General features: G+C 33.4%; 3 protein-coding genes across 4 annotated transcripts; all 3 read left to right on the top strand.

The window, feature by feature from the left end:
* The first annotated feature begins 389 nt into the window (after positions 1–389).
* On the top strand, positions 390–1,766 carry LOC110814043 (uncharacterized). The gene is made up of 3 exons (XM_088214684.1): positions 390–767; positions 920–958; positions 1,045–1,766. The coding sequence occupies exons 1-3, from the start codon at positions 572–574 to the stop codon at positions 1,371–1,373; spliced, it is 564 nt and encodes a 187-aa protein (XP_088070810.1). The 5' UTR covers positions 390–571; the 3' UTR covers positions 1,374–1,766.
* Positions 1,767–3,890: 2,124 nt separating this feature from the next.
* On the top strand, positions 3,891–12,196 carry LOC110814037 (CRM-domain containing factor CFM3A, chloroplastic/mitochondrial). Of its 2 annotated transcripts, XM_022041353.2 has the most exons (10): positions 3,891–5,047; positions 6,518–6,986; positions 7,062–7,192; positions 8,557–8,616; positions 9,618–9,971; positions 10,192–10,348; positions 10,517–10,809; positions 11,255–11,314; positions 11,416–11,511; positions 11,602–12,196. In XM_022041353.2, exons 1-10 carry the CDS (start codon positions 4,073–4,075, stop codon positions 11,746–11,748), a joined length of 2,742 nt encoding a protein of 913 aa, XP_021897045.2. In that variant the 5' UTR covers positions 3,891–4,072; the 3' UTR covers positions 11,749–12,196. The 2 variants fall into 2 exon arrangements, with proteins under 2 accessions (XP_021897045.2, XP_021897046.2); XM_022041354.2 differs by lacking the exon at positions 8,557–8,616 and having other exon boundaries at positions 3,892–5,047.
* A 2,084-nt stretch (positions 12,197–14,280) lies between these two features.
* BHLH92 (basic helix-loop-helix (bHLH) DNA-binding superfamily protein) lies at positions 14,281–16,934 on the top strand. Its single transcript, XM_022041442.2, has 3 exons — positions 14,281–14,629; positions 14,883–15,176; positions 15,489–16,934. Exons 1-3 carry the CDS (start codon positions 14,315–14,317, stop codon positions 15,645–15,647), a joined length of 768 nt encoding a protein of 255 aa, XP_021897134.1. The 5' UTR covers positions 14,281–14,314; the 3' UTR covers positions 15,648–16,934.
* Positions 16,935–17,270: the final 336 nt, after the last annotated feature.

The raw sequence follows: 17,270 nt of genomic DNA, 5'->3' as shown, positions 1-17,270 counted from the left end.
GTAAGCTTTAATTATTATACATGTGGAATTTAATTATAACTATAAATTTACAAAATAATAAACATAATTATATTTATATTTTTAATTTTACAATGACAAATTTTATATTTTTCTAATTAAATAAAAATTTAGAATTATTGATTTAAATTAAAAATAAATTATCTTAACATTTAAATAATTTTTTATTTATTTTTGTTACCTTACCATTTTATTATATATAATTAAATTTAGGCCAAATTCAATCGTAATAAAATAGGCTTGTCCAATACAATAAGTCGGCCGACGTCGTTTCGTCTAGCTTCCACACTTGAGATTTTGAGGTTGACGTAAATACAATCCACCTTAAAATTGTCACCAAAGCTCTTCGTATATATTCGGGCTAACCTCGGAAATTGCCTTAAAAGCAGGGGCACTTTCCTAATCTATCTCTACATATATGTAATACCTTGCGATTCAGGGTCTCATATTTCTAGTCTCTGAAAAGGGCGAGAGGGGCAGAAGAGTTTTCGTTATCCATTATCTTTCTGTTCTTTAGGAAACAGAGAGTAACTCTCTAGATATTCTCAAGAAAATGAAGTACTGGTTTTTGTCAATCTCTCCCCGTGCTTCTACCTTTGTTCAAATTTGGGAAGCCATGGTTTCTGATTCGATCGCAAACGTTTCCTCCTCTCCTTCGGCTCCTAATTCCAGGGATTTCGGCAAGAACAAGAGGGTAAGATTTGAAAATTATTGCTTCTCCTATTCCGTCGTGTGTGATGTCTATGCGTGTATCTGTCTCTTGTTTCTGTTTTTCTTTTGTTTAATTCTTTGTTTGTTTCTTGTTTTCCTTTCTCGTTTGTTCTTTTGTATTTAACTGAGATTTAAATATTTTGGGACGCTTGTGTTGATTTGGAATCCTGGATTTTCTTTTTTCTGTCAGTCGCAGTGAAAAAGAAGGGATTTAAGGAGGAAATTAACGGTAATGGCGATCGGTGATGTCTGAGGCAAAAGCACAGGGAGAGTCACACTTCGTTAACGAATCTATAGATTAGCTGAGAAGGTGAGGTAACGATGGATCAATTCTTCACGAGAGCGACATGGAATCTCTTTCCAATAGTCTCACCAGTTGCTTCTTGGAAAGCACCGATTCGGGTACGAATTTCACTGGGAGTAGCAGCGGTCACTGTTGTTCTGGTAGCATGGCGGATGAGGAGGAAGATGGGGATGACGGGTGCTTGGTTGATTGGGAGGCAGTTGTTGATGCCTTAGCCGCTTATGAGAAACACGAGAATGAAAATCCTTGTTCTAAATTGCCCCCTGAGAAGGAGCCTATTGTCTATTTGGATCCTAACCAGGAGTCAATCATTGGGCCTGGCGTGGGTGTTGGAATGTGAAGCCTGAATGCCCAAGAATGGTGCCGAGGGTACCGGAGAACTGCAAGGCGCGGCGGGCTGATAATGCTTATCGCCCGCAGAGTTTGCCTGCTTTGTCAAAGCAACTTAGTTTTCCAACCTCGGAGCGGCATTTTTGCCAAGAGACTTTGTTGAGATAATGCCATTATGAATCATCTAATTGAATTGCTATGGTGCACGGATAGGTAGGTAACTCGGTGTTCAGTATCTTTAAAGCATAAGATGTTACCTAGTATGTTGTAGCATCAGGTAGGATGTTTGGTAGTTATATTATGTGCCTGGTTGAGTGTCCTCAAAGTCTAATGATACATAATATTTATCTATATTGAATAATATCATTACATGAACAAAATACCTAAATTTTTAAAATAAGAATTTGAGTACTTATGCCATACCATAAATAGATGAATTTCATTTATAGAATATCTTATAAATTCTTGCAAGGGAAATTGATATAATAGTTTATTAAAATTTAAAGTATATTGTTTCAAGTAATTTTCAATTTTCATATTTTAATTCTTATTTGTAGTGAATATTACAAGTTGAATACTTTGAGGTAGAAAATCTAACTTTAAATATTTAAAATATTGCAAGCACTATAAGGTATTTGATTTGATTAAGTTTTGTGGGCTTTGAAAGATTTATTTATTGAGGGTCCCCTATAAGTTAATAGTGATTATATATCATATATGATATGACACGGTATGATGATTTTGTGATAAAGGTTATTGGCCATTGTCACACACCATAACAATTCATATTGGTTGTTTTTCTGCACTCTTGTTTGTTTCAAAGTGAATTTTAAATTTTAATCATCCAAGCAATTGTCATTCCCGCCTTCCTCCTTATGCATCATGCTATTAGAACAATAGTCACTGCTGCTAGTGCTATTACTGCTACTCCCTATAAAATTCATACTCGAATCGATGCTTTCAAAGAAGCTAATGATGAGACTATTGGATGGAGATTCTATGTCCCTCTCATGATGAATTGATCCATCGTTTCCCTCACCTTCTCGGCTAATCTTTAGATTCATTAATGAAGTGTGACTTTCCTTATACTTTTCCTTCGAACATTACCGATTACCATTACCATTAATTTTTTCATTAATCTATTTTTTTTTTACTGCGTCTAAAAATAAAATTCAGAATTGCAAATCAACACAAACGTCCCAAGATATTTAAATTAGAGTTAAATGCAAAAGAATAAATGTGATCACTAGTATACCTTGAGCAAACCATTGCTCGCAACGAGCATCAAGCTTGTACTGCTTGAGTTTGGCATCTTGAACTAGCACACTCCAAGAAAACAAGAAACAAACAACAAATTAAACAAAAGTCATGGAATAAGATAGTCGTCATTATATCATCAACGTATATCTTAACTTGTGCTTCGTATCATGGAGTAAGGTAGTTACCATTATTTGATATTAGGCCTTAATATTCTTAAAACTAAAGTATGACCTTGTAATAATTGGTTCATATTCTACTTTTTTTTAAGTTGTCTTATTTTTATTTGATTTAACCATTAGTATTTGATTGCAATAATTTTAATGTTTGTACTATCTAAAAGTACACTGGTATTAAATAGAGAAAAATTCTTCTTTTATTAAGTTTTATTAAAGTATCTGTAATTTACATTATCTCGTATCTTGTAATATTTCTTAAGCATTGAAATTATACTACCTAGTTATTTTGGATAGTTAATTATGCTTCCGTACTTATTTTATATTTGCTTAGATATCTTATTTTTGAGTGGTTAAGTTTATGTTAGTTTCAATTTTATAAATGTTTGCTTTATTAACTTAATTATGACGATATATTAATATCATATACTATTTGATACTTGTCTTAATATTAGAATATCTCACTTTCTAAAATTTTCTCTTAAGTTTTTTCTTTTTTTAAAAAAAATGATTTTATGTGAAATACACGTTTATTTAAAAAAAATTTTTGTGTAAAAAAATATTATATTTTTTACTTTTTAATTTTAATATTAAAGATATTCTTCAAATTCTTAATACCAAAAATGGTTTTACTAGAAAAATATCAAACTAATTTTTAATATTGTACTTTTAAAAAAAAAAAAAAGAATACATTCGTTATCAAAATGAGGATGCTATATAAACTAGTGTTGTTTCCGGACGGGAGTATTAGAATTTTGATAATACAAATATCCAAATTAGACACCATCACAATATTTTATGATAATAAAATTAATATTTCAATAAATACAATAAAAGGTTAAAAATTATATTAAAATATACAAGCTTAATATTTTTTGCATTTAAAAAATATGATAAATTAAAATTGCCACAAATAATTTATAATTAGATTTAAACTGTATAGTAGATCGAATTTTACAGAGAATTCTTTAACAAAAACAATATATTTAATTTCTAAAATAAATAAATAATAATACAATTCTACATCGGTGTAGGAAGAATGAAAGGTTACTGTATTGTATAAAAAAATATATATAAATGGTGTCCGTGCAGCCAAACACAAGTTAGGATATTATTACCCTCGCCATGGATAACATCCACGTGGATCCGGGTGGGGAGATGGAGGGAGAAAGAAGACTCTGCAATTCGTAGCCATAGCCGCTTCAGCGCTTATTTACCGGGTCTTATAGTTTCGGGTTCTAAGAAACCAATTCCAGCGTCTAATGTGTAGCTAGCAATGGCTTTGTTACCCAGTCGCCAGATTTGCCCGGCAACGGCTACAATGGCGACGACGACGACGACGGCCTCATTTTTTAATTCATTTCAAAGCTCCTTTTCCAAATGTCATGGCGCCAATCCTCTCCATTTTTTCAGGTACACTTGCTCCATTTCTCTCAAAGCTCGCAAAACTATCACCTCTCGCGCAACCACTAAGCGAAATCCATCAAGGAAAGTCAATTTTAGTGAAGCAAGAAAGAATCATGTTTCTTCACATGACCCCGAGTTGACAAATTTATCTTGTGTTAGTTGTAGTAGTAACAGTGGTGGTAGTAGTCGTAGTGGTAGTAGTTGGTTGAGTAATTGGAATAAACCCCAGAAACAGAATATTTCGAAGCCGCCACGGGTGGTGGTGAATTATAAAAAAGATGAGGATTTATCTACTTTGGGGTATTCAAGCAGTGAAAATAGTGATGGAAGCGGAGGTAGTACAATGGAGAAGATAGTGGAGAAGTTGAAGAAGTTCGGGTATATGGATGATGGCAATGAGAGGAAACATAAGGGGTCTGAGCGAGGGAGAGTGATTGAAAAGGGTTCTGTGGAGGACATATTCTATGTGGAAGAAGGGTTGTTGCCAAATGAACGAGGTGGATTTTCAAAGGAATCTCCATTAGGGGTGGAAAATGTGTTTGGAAGCAATGGGGAAGGGAGGTTTCCATGGGAGAAGCCAAAGGAGGAGGAGGAGGAAGGAACGTGGACGGCAAGGAGTAAGAGTAGGCTTTCTCTGGCGGAATTGACTCTTCCAGAGTCAGAACTAAGGAGGTTGAGGAACTTGACATTTCAGATAAAGAGCAAGACCAGAATAGGAGGTGCTGGTGTCACTCAGGCTGTGGTGGATGCCATTCATGAGAAATGGAAAAACTCAGAGATCGTGAGAGTGAAGATTGAGGGAGCACCTGCACTTAACATGAAGAGAATGCATGAGATATTGGAGGTTTGCTTCTTATAAGCCTTGTTATTACTTTTATGTACTTATAATAATTAAATGATTCAGCATCATAGCTAAAAACCTGAAAGCCCTTTTTGTAACAGGACTGATCCTTCCTCAGAAGTGCTAGCTTTAGTTACTTTTAATTCTTCAGGACTAACTTATTATGACATCTTAATCTTTCCCCTGTATATGATACCAAGAGTGTACTATTATTATTATTATTATTGTTTTTTCCCCAATATAGATGCTGTATATTATGAATATGTTTCTTTTTAATTTTTATTTTTGCAGATCGTTGAATACCTTGCAACTATAATCTAGGTTAACTTGAGCAAATCTTGAATACTGAAAATGAACATATTTAAGTGCACACCAATGAAAATGGCATGGTACTAGTTTTGCCTCTTTCAAGGAGGAACATGAAGGGAAGGAGAGGGGAGAGAAACTGGGTAATATGGTCCTCACAGTATATTATCCCCTCATTCATTACTTGTGTTCAATACATTCTATTCAATTAGTGTATGTTGTGAAGACAAAATAAGTCATATTCGCTCCACTCCCCCGCATTTACTCCCTCCCAAACTGGAGGAATCAAATGAATTTAACTCAACAAAAACACAAAATTAGATTGTTATGAAGATATTCCTCGAGATCTTTCCATTGGTGTTTACCGGTCTTGTGCATTAATCACGTATGGAAACATACCATGAATCACATTCTAAGTGTTCTTTAAATTGAGATATTAACATAGAGTTTGGTATAGGAGAAGCAACATTTTTTTCTTTTTCTCTAATTTTGTTATTATGAAACACATATGGGACGTTTTTAAATTTGCCTTTACAGGCAAATTCAAGAGACCCAAGTGCTTAGACAGTTGTCTTTCAACTTGGGTCAGGTTGACCTATCCTGCTTACCTATGATCAATCCAATTGGATTAATTTCAAAGACAAGTGAAAGAGTTAGGATTGTCTCATGTCAATAGTCAAAATGATCATTTTGTCTTTTTTCACGCAACTAGGTGTTGTCCAGACTCATCAATTTTGGCATCTGCATCCATGTTAGAAACAGCAAGGCACTGGTGTGGGTGTAAGATCTGTAATTGACACTTAATTTGAATTCGACATGGAATTTACTTGGAATTAGGATACTATTTTTATTCAAAATTTTAATATATTTGTATTATATTTCTGTTACCATTTCATAGAGCTGAAATTTGAACCAGAGTTTACCTAATATTCATTTACTCCTAGAGAATTGGGAGCTTTTGTGTTTCTGTGCTTAAACATATGGCAATTGTTTTGGTATTGATCTTTGTTTGCTTTTTTTTTTCTGGAAAATTATGCATTATCACTCTGTGCTTTTTTGCGTTTGCAGTGACACATTCTCAACCTGATGTATGTTATTAAATCTGAATTTATAGCTGTTTTCTCTTACTTGGGTAATGTTTTTTTCTTTTTTCCATATTGTATCCAGCGAAAAACTGGTGGTTTGGTGATTTGGAGATCTGGTACTTCCATTTCTTTGTACAGAGGTGTTAGCTATGAGGTTCCTTCAGTGAAATTAAACAAACAGATATACAAGAGAAATGAGTTATCAACTAATTTCATCCCAGCAATGACAACTCAAACTTCTGAGAAAGATGTGCATGCACCTCAAGCAAACATGGAAACTACTATTGAGGAGAAGAAAGATGTGGAAACACTACCTGAAGTAAAGTATGAAGATGAAGTAGATAAGTTGCTAGACAGTCTTGGACCAAGGTACACAGATTGGCAGGGATGCAATCCATTGCCTGTAGATGCAGATATGCTTCCTGGAATTGTTCCTGGTTACCAACCTCCATTTAGAGTACTTCCATATGGAGTCAGATCTACTCTTGGACAAAAAGAGGCAACATCTTTACGAAGGATTGCCAGAGCTCTTCCCCCACACTTCGCCTTAGGTATGCCACATTTCTTAGATGGCTTGTTATGAATCTCAAGATAGTTTTGGAGTGGTCATCAAATTTTCCATACAGGTCGAAGCAGGCAACTCCAAGGTTTGGCTATGGCTATGATTAAGTTATGGGAAAAAAGTTCAATTGCAAAGATTGCCCTTAAACGGGGTGTGCAGCTGACAACTAGTGAGAGAATGGCGGAAGATGTCAAGGTAATGGGATTGACCTGGTAAAACCTTCTGAATCAGCAAATCATAGTTTCCTGTCAAGCCTCACCTAGCGATGTAGGACAAATTAAGGTTAATTTGTTTACTTAGGATTTGGGATAAACCTAAATATTAGACCTAGTATTTCTTAGATATTACACCTAAAAATTATTAAACATCACACTAATGATTTGTCTGTCTCATAAACCAAAAATATTGCGAAAGTTCTCAAAATACTTCATCAAATAACTGGACCAATTTCAAAAATGAGATTCCAAAATACATGTTTGAATTTTTAAACCCTAATCTAATTTTATTAAGGAATCCTGACGGAAAATTTAGAGATATTTAAAAACGTAAATAAAATCCTAATAGTAGTAAAATGATAAAAAAAAAACGACAAACTATTCGCGCGATACTGCTATAATTGTTATTACCAACATTCTCTATCATTTCTCGTCGGATGGAAAGATGGGGATTTGTTGAGGCAGCACATATTTGGGCTCTTCCCGGCAAGTTACCAGTTCCAGTGATTTTTGAGGTTGGAGATCCAGGGATGGACAGGTCGACTCACTTGGAGGTTGCTAGTGGTGGCTATGCCAACCACGACGGTAGTTAGTGATTCTGGTTGGTGGCTAATAGGAGGTAGGCTGCGTTTAGGAATTGTTTTCTTTCTCCTCTTCTTTGGTCGAGTGAGACCTGTTAGATAAAGAATTTTGAGATTTTGGGTGTAGAAACTTTCAACTCATATTAATTGATGTAAAGCAAATTAGAGTTGATTAGCATCCTTAAGGATACCTATCATACGTAAAAAAATTTAATTATGATTTGATTGCATTATACACCCAGAGGTATTGGGAAAATTTTCAAAATACTTCATTAAGTAACTGGATTGATCTCAGAATTGAGATTACAAAAGAGTTATGGTGCTTTAGTATAAAATATTAATTTGATTATAATTAAGGAATTCTTATATCAAACTTAAAGGTATTAATTTTTTAAAAAAATTATAGTAGTACTGACATAAGGGAAAGTAAAACCATTATCCTAAATACTATAATTGTTACTATCAATGTTCTTTATCACCTAGTGTTGGCCTATTACTCTTTCTTACATGCTTCAGTGAGTAGATCTTATCTCAGGTTTATTTTCTTATTAAGTGGATGAATTTATGGACCTTCTCCTTTTTTCCTCTGGACACAATGGTGACATGGATGAAATGAATGCTTTTGATTTTTGTATGTGGATGCCAACCGTTGTTGCTTATGAGTGTAATGTTTTCTGTCTCTGTTTCTGTCTCTTCCTATATATATATACATGCATGTATATAAATAATATGCGCTTTTATCTGAGGGTGTGTGCTTTCTCAGATTGGTCCAGGGAAGAAGGAAAATCATCTTCTGGGTGAAAACTCTTGGAATTTGGATTTGGTATGACTTGTCCATTATTATCTTCGTGGAGGTCCTCCTCCTGTTCTACATTAGCAATTGCTGTGCGCATATATTATGTGCATCACCAATTGTGTAAATCCTTTGGTCAGAAGGTGCTCTTTTTTTTTGAAAAAATTTAATTCTTATAAAAATGTCTTCGGGCCTTCTCTTATAGAAAAACAACTAACACAGCACACCCACAGATTAGAGAGAGAGATGGAGAGACAGAACACACTGAAATTTAGTGGTTCGGCAATTTTTCCACATCAACGCCCTGTAATCTGTAATTAATCAGAATCAAGAACTCTGTTTACGGCTAGGATTTTACCTTTATATAGTGGATTAAGGAGAAAAAGTAAAATTATAAGAATATCCCCTGTAAAAATAGGTGCTGCTCAAATGTAACTGTATAAAAGAAACCACTAACTTTTTCCGAAAAGCATCTGTCTCCTGCAAGAAAAAAGACTTAATGTTCTGTCATTAAATAAAATGCTTGTCTCAGTAGAGCACATCAATCACTCAATTATATATATGCTTCCTTCAGTGAATTCTTGGGTGCAGAGCCCTTGAAAAGTTATTTGAGCATCACTTTTGTGTGGAGCATAATAATTTTTTCTAGTAGGTATTGAGAGGAATCATTCAATCAGTTCTAGACATGAACAATCCTAAGTTTACTTCCACAGGTTTGCTTCTGGAATTGCTCAATTGATACAATATGGAAAAAATCTATTTCGAATAATAAGGCTTTTGGAGAACGAATAGCCTCTTGTGGAGAAGATATATCATATGGGAAAAAACCAATCAGATTGATATTTAGAATAGTTTTTGATTTGATTAAGGTTCAAGGTTGTTTCTGTTCCCTATTTAAGGAATATTAATCATAAATCACTTCATGTGGTAGATAGCTTCTGCTGCCATTCTCTGTTTTAAGTCCAAGCTATTTGCTATTTGGAAGTGCAATATTGAAAAGTTCATAATATAATCATGGTCATTTGTGGCAGAAATTGACAGGGGGAATGCTGCTTTCTAGGAACAAAGATTTCTTGGTCTTCTACAGAGGAAAGAACTTTTTGTCCTCAGAGGTGGCAAAAGAATTACTTGAGAGAGAGAGATTAGCTAAGTTCCTGCAAGATGAAGAAGAGCAGGCACGGTTAAAGGCATCAACTCCTCTTGTTTTGACAAGTGTTGAAGGTCGTGAGGATTCTGGTACTGCAGGTACCCTTGGTGAAACTCTGGATGCAAATGCTAGGTGGGGAAAGAGGCTGGATCATCATCACAAGGAAAAAGTAATGAGAGAAGTTGAAATAATGAGGCATGCCAACCTTGTTAGGAAGCTGGAAAGAAAACTTGCTTTCGTGAGTTTCTTGGAACTTTGAATCCCGTGCTTAGTTCTTGGGCACTCTTATTATTAAGAGTACCCTTACCATTGCCTGTGCATGTTGTTTCCCGAGACATACTATCATAATCTTTCATGCTAAAAAAAGGTCTGAGGATTGAATAGCTAGGAGTTTGTCAAAGGTTGATGATTTTCCTGCAGTTGAATATTCTCTCATTGTTTTTTTTTTTCCATTTCAGACTGAAAGAAAGTTATTGAAAGCTGAAAGAGCTTTGTCAAAGGTAGAGGAGTTTTTAAAGCCAGCAGAACGTCAAGCAGATCCAGAAAGCATAACTGATGAGGAGAGATTTATGTTCCGGAAGATTGGCTTAAGAATGAAAGCTTTCTTACTTCTTGGTAAAACTAATCTTTCTGTGTATCAAAAAAATAATCTTTCTATCTATCGAACTTAGCAAGGACTTTTTACTTATTTTCTCTATCTATGAACTTATCATGGACTTCATTACTTTATTTATTTATTTTTAATTATGATATGCTTATGTGAATGTGGATTACCTGGCTCAGGTAGGCGTGGAGTTTTTGATGGTACAGTGGAAAACATGCACTTGCATTGGAAATATCGAGAATTGGTGAAAATCATTATGAAGGCGAAAACTTTTGACCAGGTGAAAAAAATTGCCTTAGCACTTGAGGCAGAAAGTGGGGGCATCTTGGTTTCAGTCGACAAGGTGTCAAAAGGATATGCAATCATAGTATACCGAGGAAACGACTATAAGCGACCCTCCACTTTAAGGCCAAAGAATCTTTTGACAAAGAGGAAGGCTTTGGCTCGTTCAATTGAGCTTCAGAGGCGCGAGGTATCTTTTTGAAGTTTATTTATCATTAATTGGCAGATCTCGCTTCCAATACACTGAGCTAAATACCATCTTCCCTATGCGTCTTGCTAGTTTATCACATGCTTCAAGGTGGCAGCCTGATTTGCTAGATAATTTGGTGTCAATTGCTGGTTCTTTCTGTAATTTTTGATTGCCTCGCTCTTGTGAGAGACTTGACAAATTTTTCCTTGTGACTTGTGTGCCTGCCAACCAAGATTTATGCAAGTATGCATGCATTTATTTAGAGGAAGACTTCTCTTTCCTCCTTCCTTTCCCCATTATTTTGAAACTGAGGGTCTCAGGTTATTTGTATATGCATTTTTACACATGATATCTCCTCTATACAAAATCAGTCTTCATTTGATCCTGGAAATATTTACATACATTTGTCACATGGATTTGTTTTCCTGTTTCTTTGGTTTGACAGGCTCTCATAAATCACGAGGCGATTCTGCAGAAAAGAGTGGAGAAAATAAGATCTGAAATCGTATGCTTTCTTAATTTGATTTGGCTTTTGCCTTTCTACCTTAGCTGTTTTGAGTGTGGTAAATAAACATATCATTATTATCTCATGTTTTACGCTGATAGGAACAAATGGATCTTGTAAAAGACCAAGGAGATGAGGAGTTATATAACAAACTTGATGCTGCTTATCCAACTGATAATGAGGAGACAGAGAGGGAGGTGAATTATTTTTTTACTATAGATTTGTGGTTTTGTAGCAATGATTATTCTAACATTATAATACATTCTTGTGCTATTCATAAAATTTAGGAGGAAACCGACGAAGCATACCTTGAGACATACAACAGTGAGAATGATGAAGATGAAGATGAAGTTGAAGATAAAGATGAAGATGAGGGCTCAATACAGCATCTCTATGCTGAAACAAACTTTCCTTATCATCTCCAGCAGCAGTAATCAGAAACAACATATTATTTTTGAGAAGCATCAGTGGATGAAATTCGTAATATATAGACCTGACAAAGTATAGAAAGATTTGTCAATGAGCTCATTGGACAGAAAAACATCAGTTGCCAACATCATTGCGATTGGCTGCTGCATTTGGCAGGGGATTGAGGCAAAAAGATCACAGAGTTTCCTGGACTGTATGTACAGTTTATTTGGGTAGGTTGATGTATAGACAAATTATCTTTTGGTGTCCCACCAGTTTAATTATTGAGTTTCTTTAACACAAGATGTATGCCAGATAATATTTATCATGGGTTGAGAAAGACGCTAAACATGGTGTTGAAAAGCCAAAACAGGTAGCTAGTGCAGAAGGTTGTAGCATTAAATCTGTATAATGTAAGTGGCAGGCATTCTGGACATGTTAAACGTGAAGGATTATGATATTATCTTCCAATTACCCTTTCCCTTCAATATATTGATAGACTGCCCCTTTAGAAATGTATATTTATATATGTAACTGTACAAGAAATATTGAACGGGCAACTGGGTTAGTTTGCCGAGTAGTCGAGAATTCTGATTCATCCGGTAAAATTTTCAGTCTTTAAGTTCCATATAAATTTTGAGTCTGATGTTATTTGATACATCTTTTCTTCTTTCATGGTGAAAATTTTCAAAGCACAGGATAGAATTCACCCCTAAAAAGATGTGAAACTGAATTTGAATTAGCTGTTCAATCTTCTAATTTACTTTTGGCAATTTAACTGTAGTTGTACTTTTTACCGTCTTAAGAAAATAAACAGTATTATGAAATTTTAGAATTCTATATATTAACAATGTCCATATCTCTTTCCATTCCATATATATATTTTTTTTATAATTTGTTTTAATACTTAATTCATGGTCTTATATGACTCCATAAATAAAAGTCGTAAGAAGTTTTGACTTAAAATAATGAATTTGAAGAAAAACAGCTTATCTATTCTCTTGTATTAATTTTATTTCTCTTTGTTTTATTATATTTTTGTCATATAATAATGTTTTATCAGTATATAATGATGTTATTCTAACTTTTTTTTTTTTTTATACAAGATAATTTTAATTTTTCTATTCAGATATATATTTTTCCTCAGTTAATTTGTCATACTATTTCAATTTCATATTATTTTTATTATACTATTTCTTATATCTCTACATAAATTGGATTTTTTAAGTTATATTTAATCAAATTGTGTTTATATATTTATTTTAATTATCTTATTCTCTTATACATTTTTGTTAATATGTTTGATATAATTTGTAACAAATATTATTATATCAAATTTTATAAAATATAAAATAGAGATTCAAAAAATTGTAAGTAAAATTTTTTCATAGACATTTGATTTTGAAATTGATTAAAAAACTATGTGCATTGAAGATATAATAAAAGAGAAAAATGAAGTATTAGTAAAAAATTGTGCCAAGACAATGATTTTCTTTCATCATCATCTCCACTAGTGATTAAAAAAAATTGCATACTTGTCATAAAATATCCACTTAAACTTTTAAAAGTTTGATAGAATATTATGACCATGGAATTAATAATTTTTTTTTAAAAAAAATCTTATTATGATTAGATTCAATTAGAATTGCAAGATTCTATAGTCACTTAGTAATATTTATATGAGATATAAATTGAAACTGTACAGAAAAATTATTATTCATAAAATTATACAGAAAAAAAAAATATTTTAATATATTTTTGTAATAATAATAAAAACTCATTGATATGATTAATCATAATATTTCAAAAGAAATTTAGGTAACTAATGATAATAATCAAATTTTAATAAATTATGATGATATTGAATTTGAATTTATTGAGAAATACTGACATATAAATTACTGACAATAATAGAAATATTTAAAATTTAAGTAAAATTTTAGTCAATTGATAACTAAAAAATTTTCAAACTTATAATTTAAACTGTCTAAAATAAATAGACATACTTAAAAAAAAAAATAGTTTCAATATAGAGCATGAATTATAGCATTAGGCTTGTCACAAAATTTTATGTTGATTATGATAAATATATTATTAGGTGGTGGATAGTATATCATTTTAATATATTATAAGTAAGGTAATACTAGAAAATATTGAAATGCCTCAAATGAATTTAGATATGTGGTTCCTGAAAACCAGAGCTCATTTTCACCATTGGTTATGAATTAAACTTTATATATATATATATATATATATAGAACGTGATTAATATGCTTTTATTAAATTGTTTAAAAAATAACAATGACGGTAGGTGGATGTTGTAGAAAATGAGTAGCTTATTTTTAGGGGAATAGGAAGGTGGGTCCCAGCTTTCAAGGAGCAGTCGTCAGCAACTAAACCAACACCGTTTTCGAAAGTCATAACGTGCCCGCTCCCGTTGACCGAGAAATTTACGTTGACCGCAATGAACGAAATTGACCACGCGGCCCACGTGCGGTATTATCATCAACACCAGATACCGTTATAAGCAACCGTTTTTGTAACTGAAATTCGAAATTTTTTGGAGAGCCTTAAAAAAAAAAAAAAAAAGACATGGATGGCTTGCTTCAAGATCTGCTAAAGTTACAGGCAGAAACCTCCTTCCACTCCCCTTTCATGAACCGCACCGCCTTCCTTCCCTACACCAATATTTCTTCTTCTTCCTACTCCTCTCTGGTCCATTGCCCTAGCATGAACAAGAAGATGATAGATTTCTTGAGGTCCAATTGGCATCTCAACATGAATCTCAAAACTCAAAACCCAGATCGGGAACGCTGTTATCGACACATGTTGAATGAGAGAATCAGAAGAGAGAAACAAAAGCAGAGTTACTTTGCCCTCCATGCTCTCTTGCCTCGTGGCACCAAGGTGACACCTTTTATACATATATCTATCATACATATATATATATATATATAAGCATTATTTGGATGAATGGTTAGTACTTATTTTGTTTACAAGAAGTTGCGGAATCGAGTTGGTCTATATCTGGGTATATAATCTTTTGTAGGTTGTTTTTTTTTTTGTGTTTAAGTAGTCTATATCTGGGTATGAATTTTTGTTAATATATATATATACGTCTTCAAAACATATATAATATGGGTAGTCATGATTAATGCAGAATGACAAGAACTCCATAGTTCAAACAGCATCCAAGAGTATTTTGGAGCTGCAGCGCTTCAGAGAAGAATTGAAGAAGCGAAAGAGTGAGTTTGAGGGAAATTTGGTGGTTGGAAATAAAACGGAAAACACAGGGGAAACCCAGATTAAAATAAAAGTAGGAAATCCAACGTCTGGGGTTGATTCAATGCTGCAAGTCCTTAAATGCCTCAACAATATGAACTCAAAACTTACCACCATCCAAGCAAACTTCTCTCCTCACCAATTATCTGCTGTTATAAACATTGAAACTCAGGTAATTACTCATGCATATATCTATACATATACGGTATTGATCCATTAATGTCTGGTTTACTTGAAGAGAGACTTTTTTCTCTTTGGGGAAGCACGTGTTCACGTTTTTGCTTTGCCCTTCTTGGATGGGTACAAAGTAATATTATTATATTATATGTTTACCAGCAAACCATGAGAAGATCTAATAAATAAAACAAAGAAACTCAAGACATGTATGCTTCATTATTTCATATTAAAATAATGGGAGCATGTGCTTATTTAATGGATTTTACTGGATGCTAATAGTGGTAGTCATTTTCATGGATATTGACAGATGATAGCTGGCGATGTAGAAAAGGCCGTGCATACAACACTGCATGAAGTTGAAGCGAAGCACCAGTTTCAATTCCCGGAAGATCATCATCATCATCACCCACCATGTTATATTATGGAATCGGCTGATACAGAACTCAATATTTACAGGTCATCTTAATTAATTATCAATAACCCAAAACAGTAAAGACGAAAATGTGGGTCAATTTTGGTTTTTTCTTTATTTTCACGTTTCATAGCCTCTAACGATTAATTATATATATATATATATGTTATTATGCATGTGTTAGTTGTGGTCTTAGTTTTTTGACTATATATTAACAGTTTAAAACCACGACGATGATATGTGCATATCATATGAAGTACTGTGTAATATTAATTTTCTAGATCTTCTAATTTTGAGAATGAATGAAGTTAGTTGATCCCTTGGGCTCTGAAGAGGTAAAAAACTGTTGAATCTGTAAATATTACAGCAGAGCCGATGATAGGACAGTTTGTTGACTGTTTTCACGTTGAAGTAATTGTAGATATGTAGTAGTATCAAAGTTTGTCCATGAAATCCTAGCCAAGTATTGTTAATTGAACATGGGCCGGAAGAGTATGGACTGGGAGCCTGAGAATAAAGGAGGACCCATGATGAAAGTTGTCTCATTTACTGCAGAAGACTTGGTCTCTGGAGTTGTTTACATCAAGGCAAATTCAGTTCCACAAAATAAGGATTTTGTTGCAAATAAAACTGCAGTATAATAGCTCTTTTTTCTTGATAAATATGTCTTTATTTGCTACAGATTTTTAGATTGTTAATTGCTCAAATTCTTGTGTAAAAGGTCAGTCAATAGAAGAATATAAGATTTCTGCAGTTCCCCCTTTCAGCTTTATAAACTCTATCTTCTTTGCTCTTTATCATATTTGGTTTGCCAAACAAACACAAAACAAAAATACAAAAACAAATTGGTATCAGAGCCATATTCTTGAGGGATATGTGAGATTGAGAGAGTTTAAAAACTTTTCCCAAACACCAACCCTTACCTCACTTCAAACAGAAAATGGATTCAGAAGCTTCATTCACTACAATTGCACCTCCAGTGTTTGATGGAACAAATTATCAAATGTGGGCTGTTAAAATGGAAGCTTATCTCGAAGCTCATGATCTTTGGGAAGCTGCGGAGCAAGAATATGAAATTTCTAAGTTACCAAACAATCCAACTCTTGGGTAAATCAAAATTCAAAAAGAAAAGAGGCTCGGAAAATCAAAAGCCAGATCAACTTTATTTATAGCTGTCTCTTCTGTTATTTTCAATAGAATAATGACAATGAAGACTGCTAAAGAGATCTGAGATTTCTTAAAGAAAGAATATGAAGGAAGTGAAAGGATCAAATGAATGCAACTCCTAAATTTGATTCGAAAATTCGAAATGCAAAGGATGAAAGAGTCAAAAACTTTCAAAGATTATGTAAACAAACTCCTCTGTATCACAAATAAATTAAGACTATTTGGCATTGATTTTTCTAATTCTAGAATTATTCAAAAAATTCTTATTACAATCTCTGAGAAATTTGAAGCTACAATTACCTATCTGGAAAACTCAAGAGATCTGTCAAAATTATCTTGGTAGAATTGTTAAATGCTCTACAGGCTCAAGAACAAAGAAGGCAAATGAGGTAAGAATGTAACGACCCCAGAAATACCCAAAGAAAATAGATAATAACTTAAGTGCGGAAGCGAAATAAAAGGATTAAGGTTTACATTCCTTACACAATAACTTAAAATTACTATATAACA

The sequence above is a fragment of the Carica papaya genome, chromosome 3 (genome assembly GCF_054855325.1).
Source record: "Carica papaya isolate Zhongbai chromosome 3, ASM5485532v1, whole genome shotgun sequence".
Lineage (NCBI taxonomy): Eukaryota > Viridiplantae > Streptophyta > Magnoliopsida > Brassicales > Caricaceae > Carica > Carica papaya.
Note: the sequence above shows the minus strand (reverse complement) of the source record. Positions and strands in the feature narration are given on the sequence as shown.

What these genes read in the sequence shown, in the direction of transcription:
- LOC110814037 (XM_022041353.2), top strand. Translation starts at nt 4,073, where the DNA reads ATGGCTTTGTTACCCAGTCGCCAGATTTGCCCGGCAACGGCTACAATG. An exon ending in TGGAAAGAAAACTTGCTTTC is followed by an intron (nt 9,972 to 10,191) that starts GTGAGTTTCTTG and finishes TTTCCATTTCAG; the next exon opens with ACTGAAAGAAAGTTATTGAA. An exon ending in TTGAGCTTCAGAGGCGCGAG is followed by an intron (nt 10,810 to 11,254) that starts GTATCTTTTTGA and finishes TTGGTTTGACAG; the next exon opens with GCTCTCATAAATCACGAGGC.
- LOC110814043 (XM_088214684.1), top strand. Translation starts at nt 572, where the DNA reads ATGAAGTACTGGTTTTTGTCAATCTCTCCCCGTGCTTCTACCTTTGTT. An exon ending in CGTGTGTGATGTCTATGCGT is followed by an intron (nt 768 to 919) that starts GTATCTGTCTCT and finishes TTTTTCTGTCAG; the next exon opens with TCGCAGTGAAAAAGAAGGGA. An exon ending in ATTTAAGGAGGAAATTAACG is followed by an intron (nt 959 to 1,044) that starts GTAATGGCGATC and finishes TGAGAAGGTGAG; the next exon opens with GTAACGATGGATCAATTCTT.
- BHLH92 (XM_022041442.2), top strand. Translation starts at nt 14,315, where the DNA reads ATGGATGGCTTGCTTCAAGATCTGCTAAAGTTACAGGCAGAAACCTCC. An exon ending in TCTTGCCTCGTGGCACCAAG is followed by an intron (nt 14,630 to 14,882) that starts GTGACACCTTTT and finishes TGATTAATGCAG; the next exon opens with AATGACAAGAACTCCATAGT. An exon ending in TTATAAACATTGAAACTCAG is followed by an intron (nt 15,177 to 15,488) that starts GTAATTACTCAT and finishes GGATATTGACAG; the next exon opens with ATGATAGCTGGCGATGTAGA.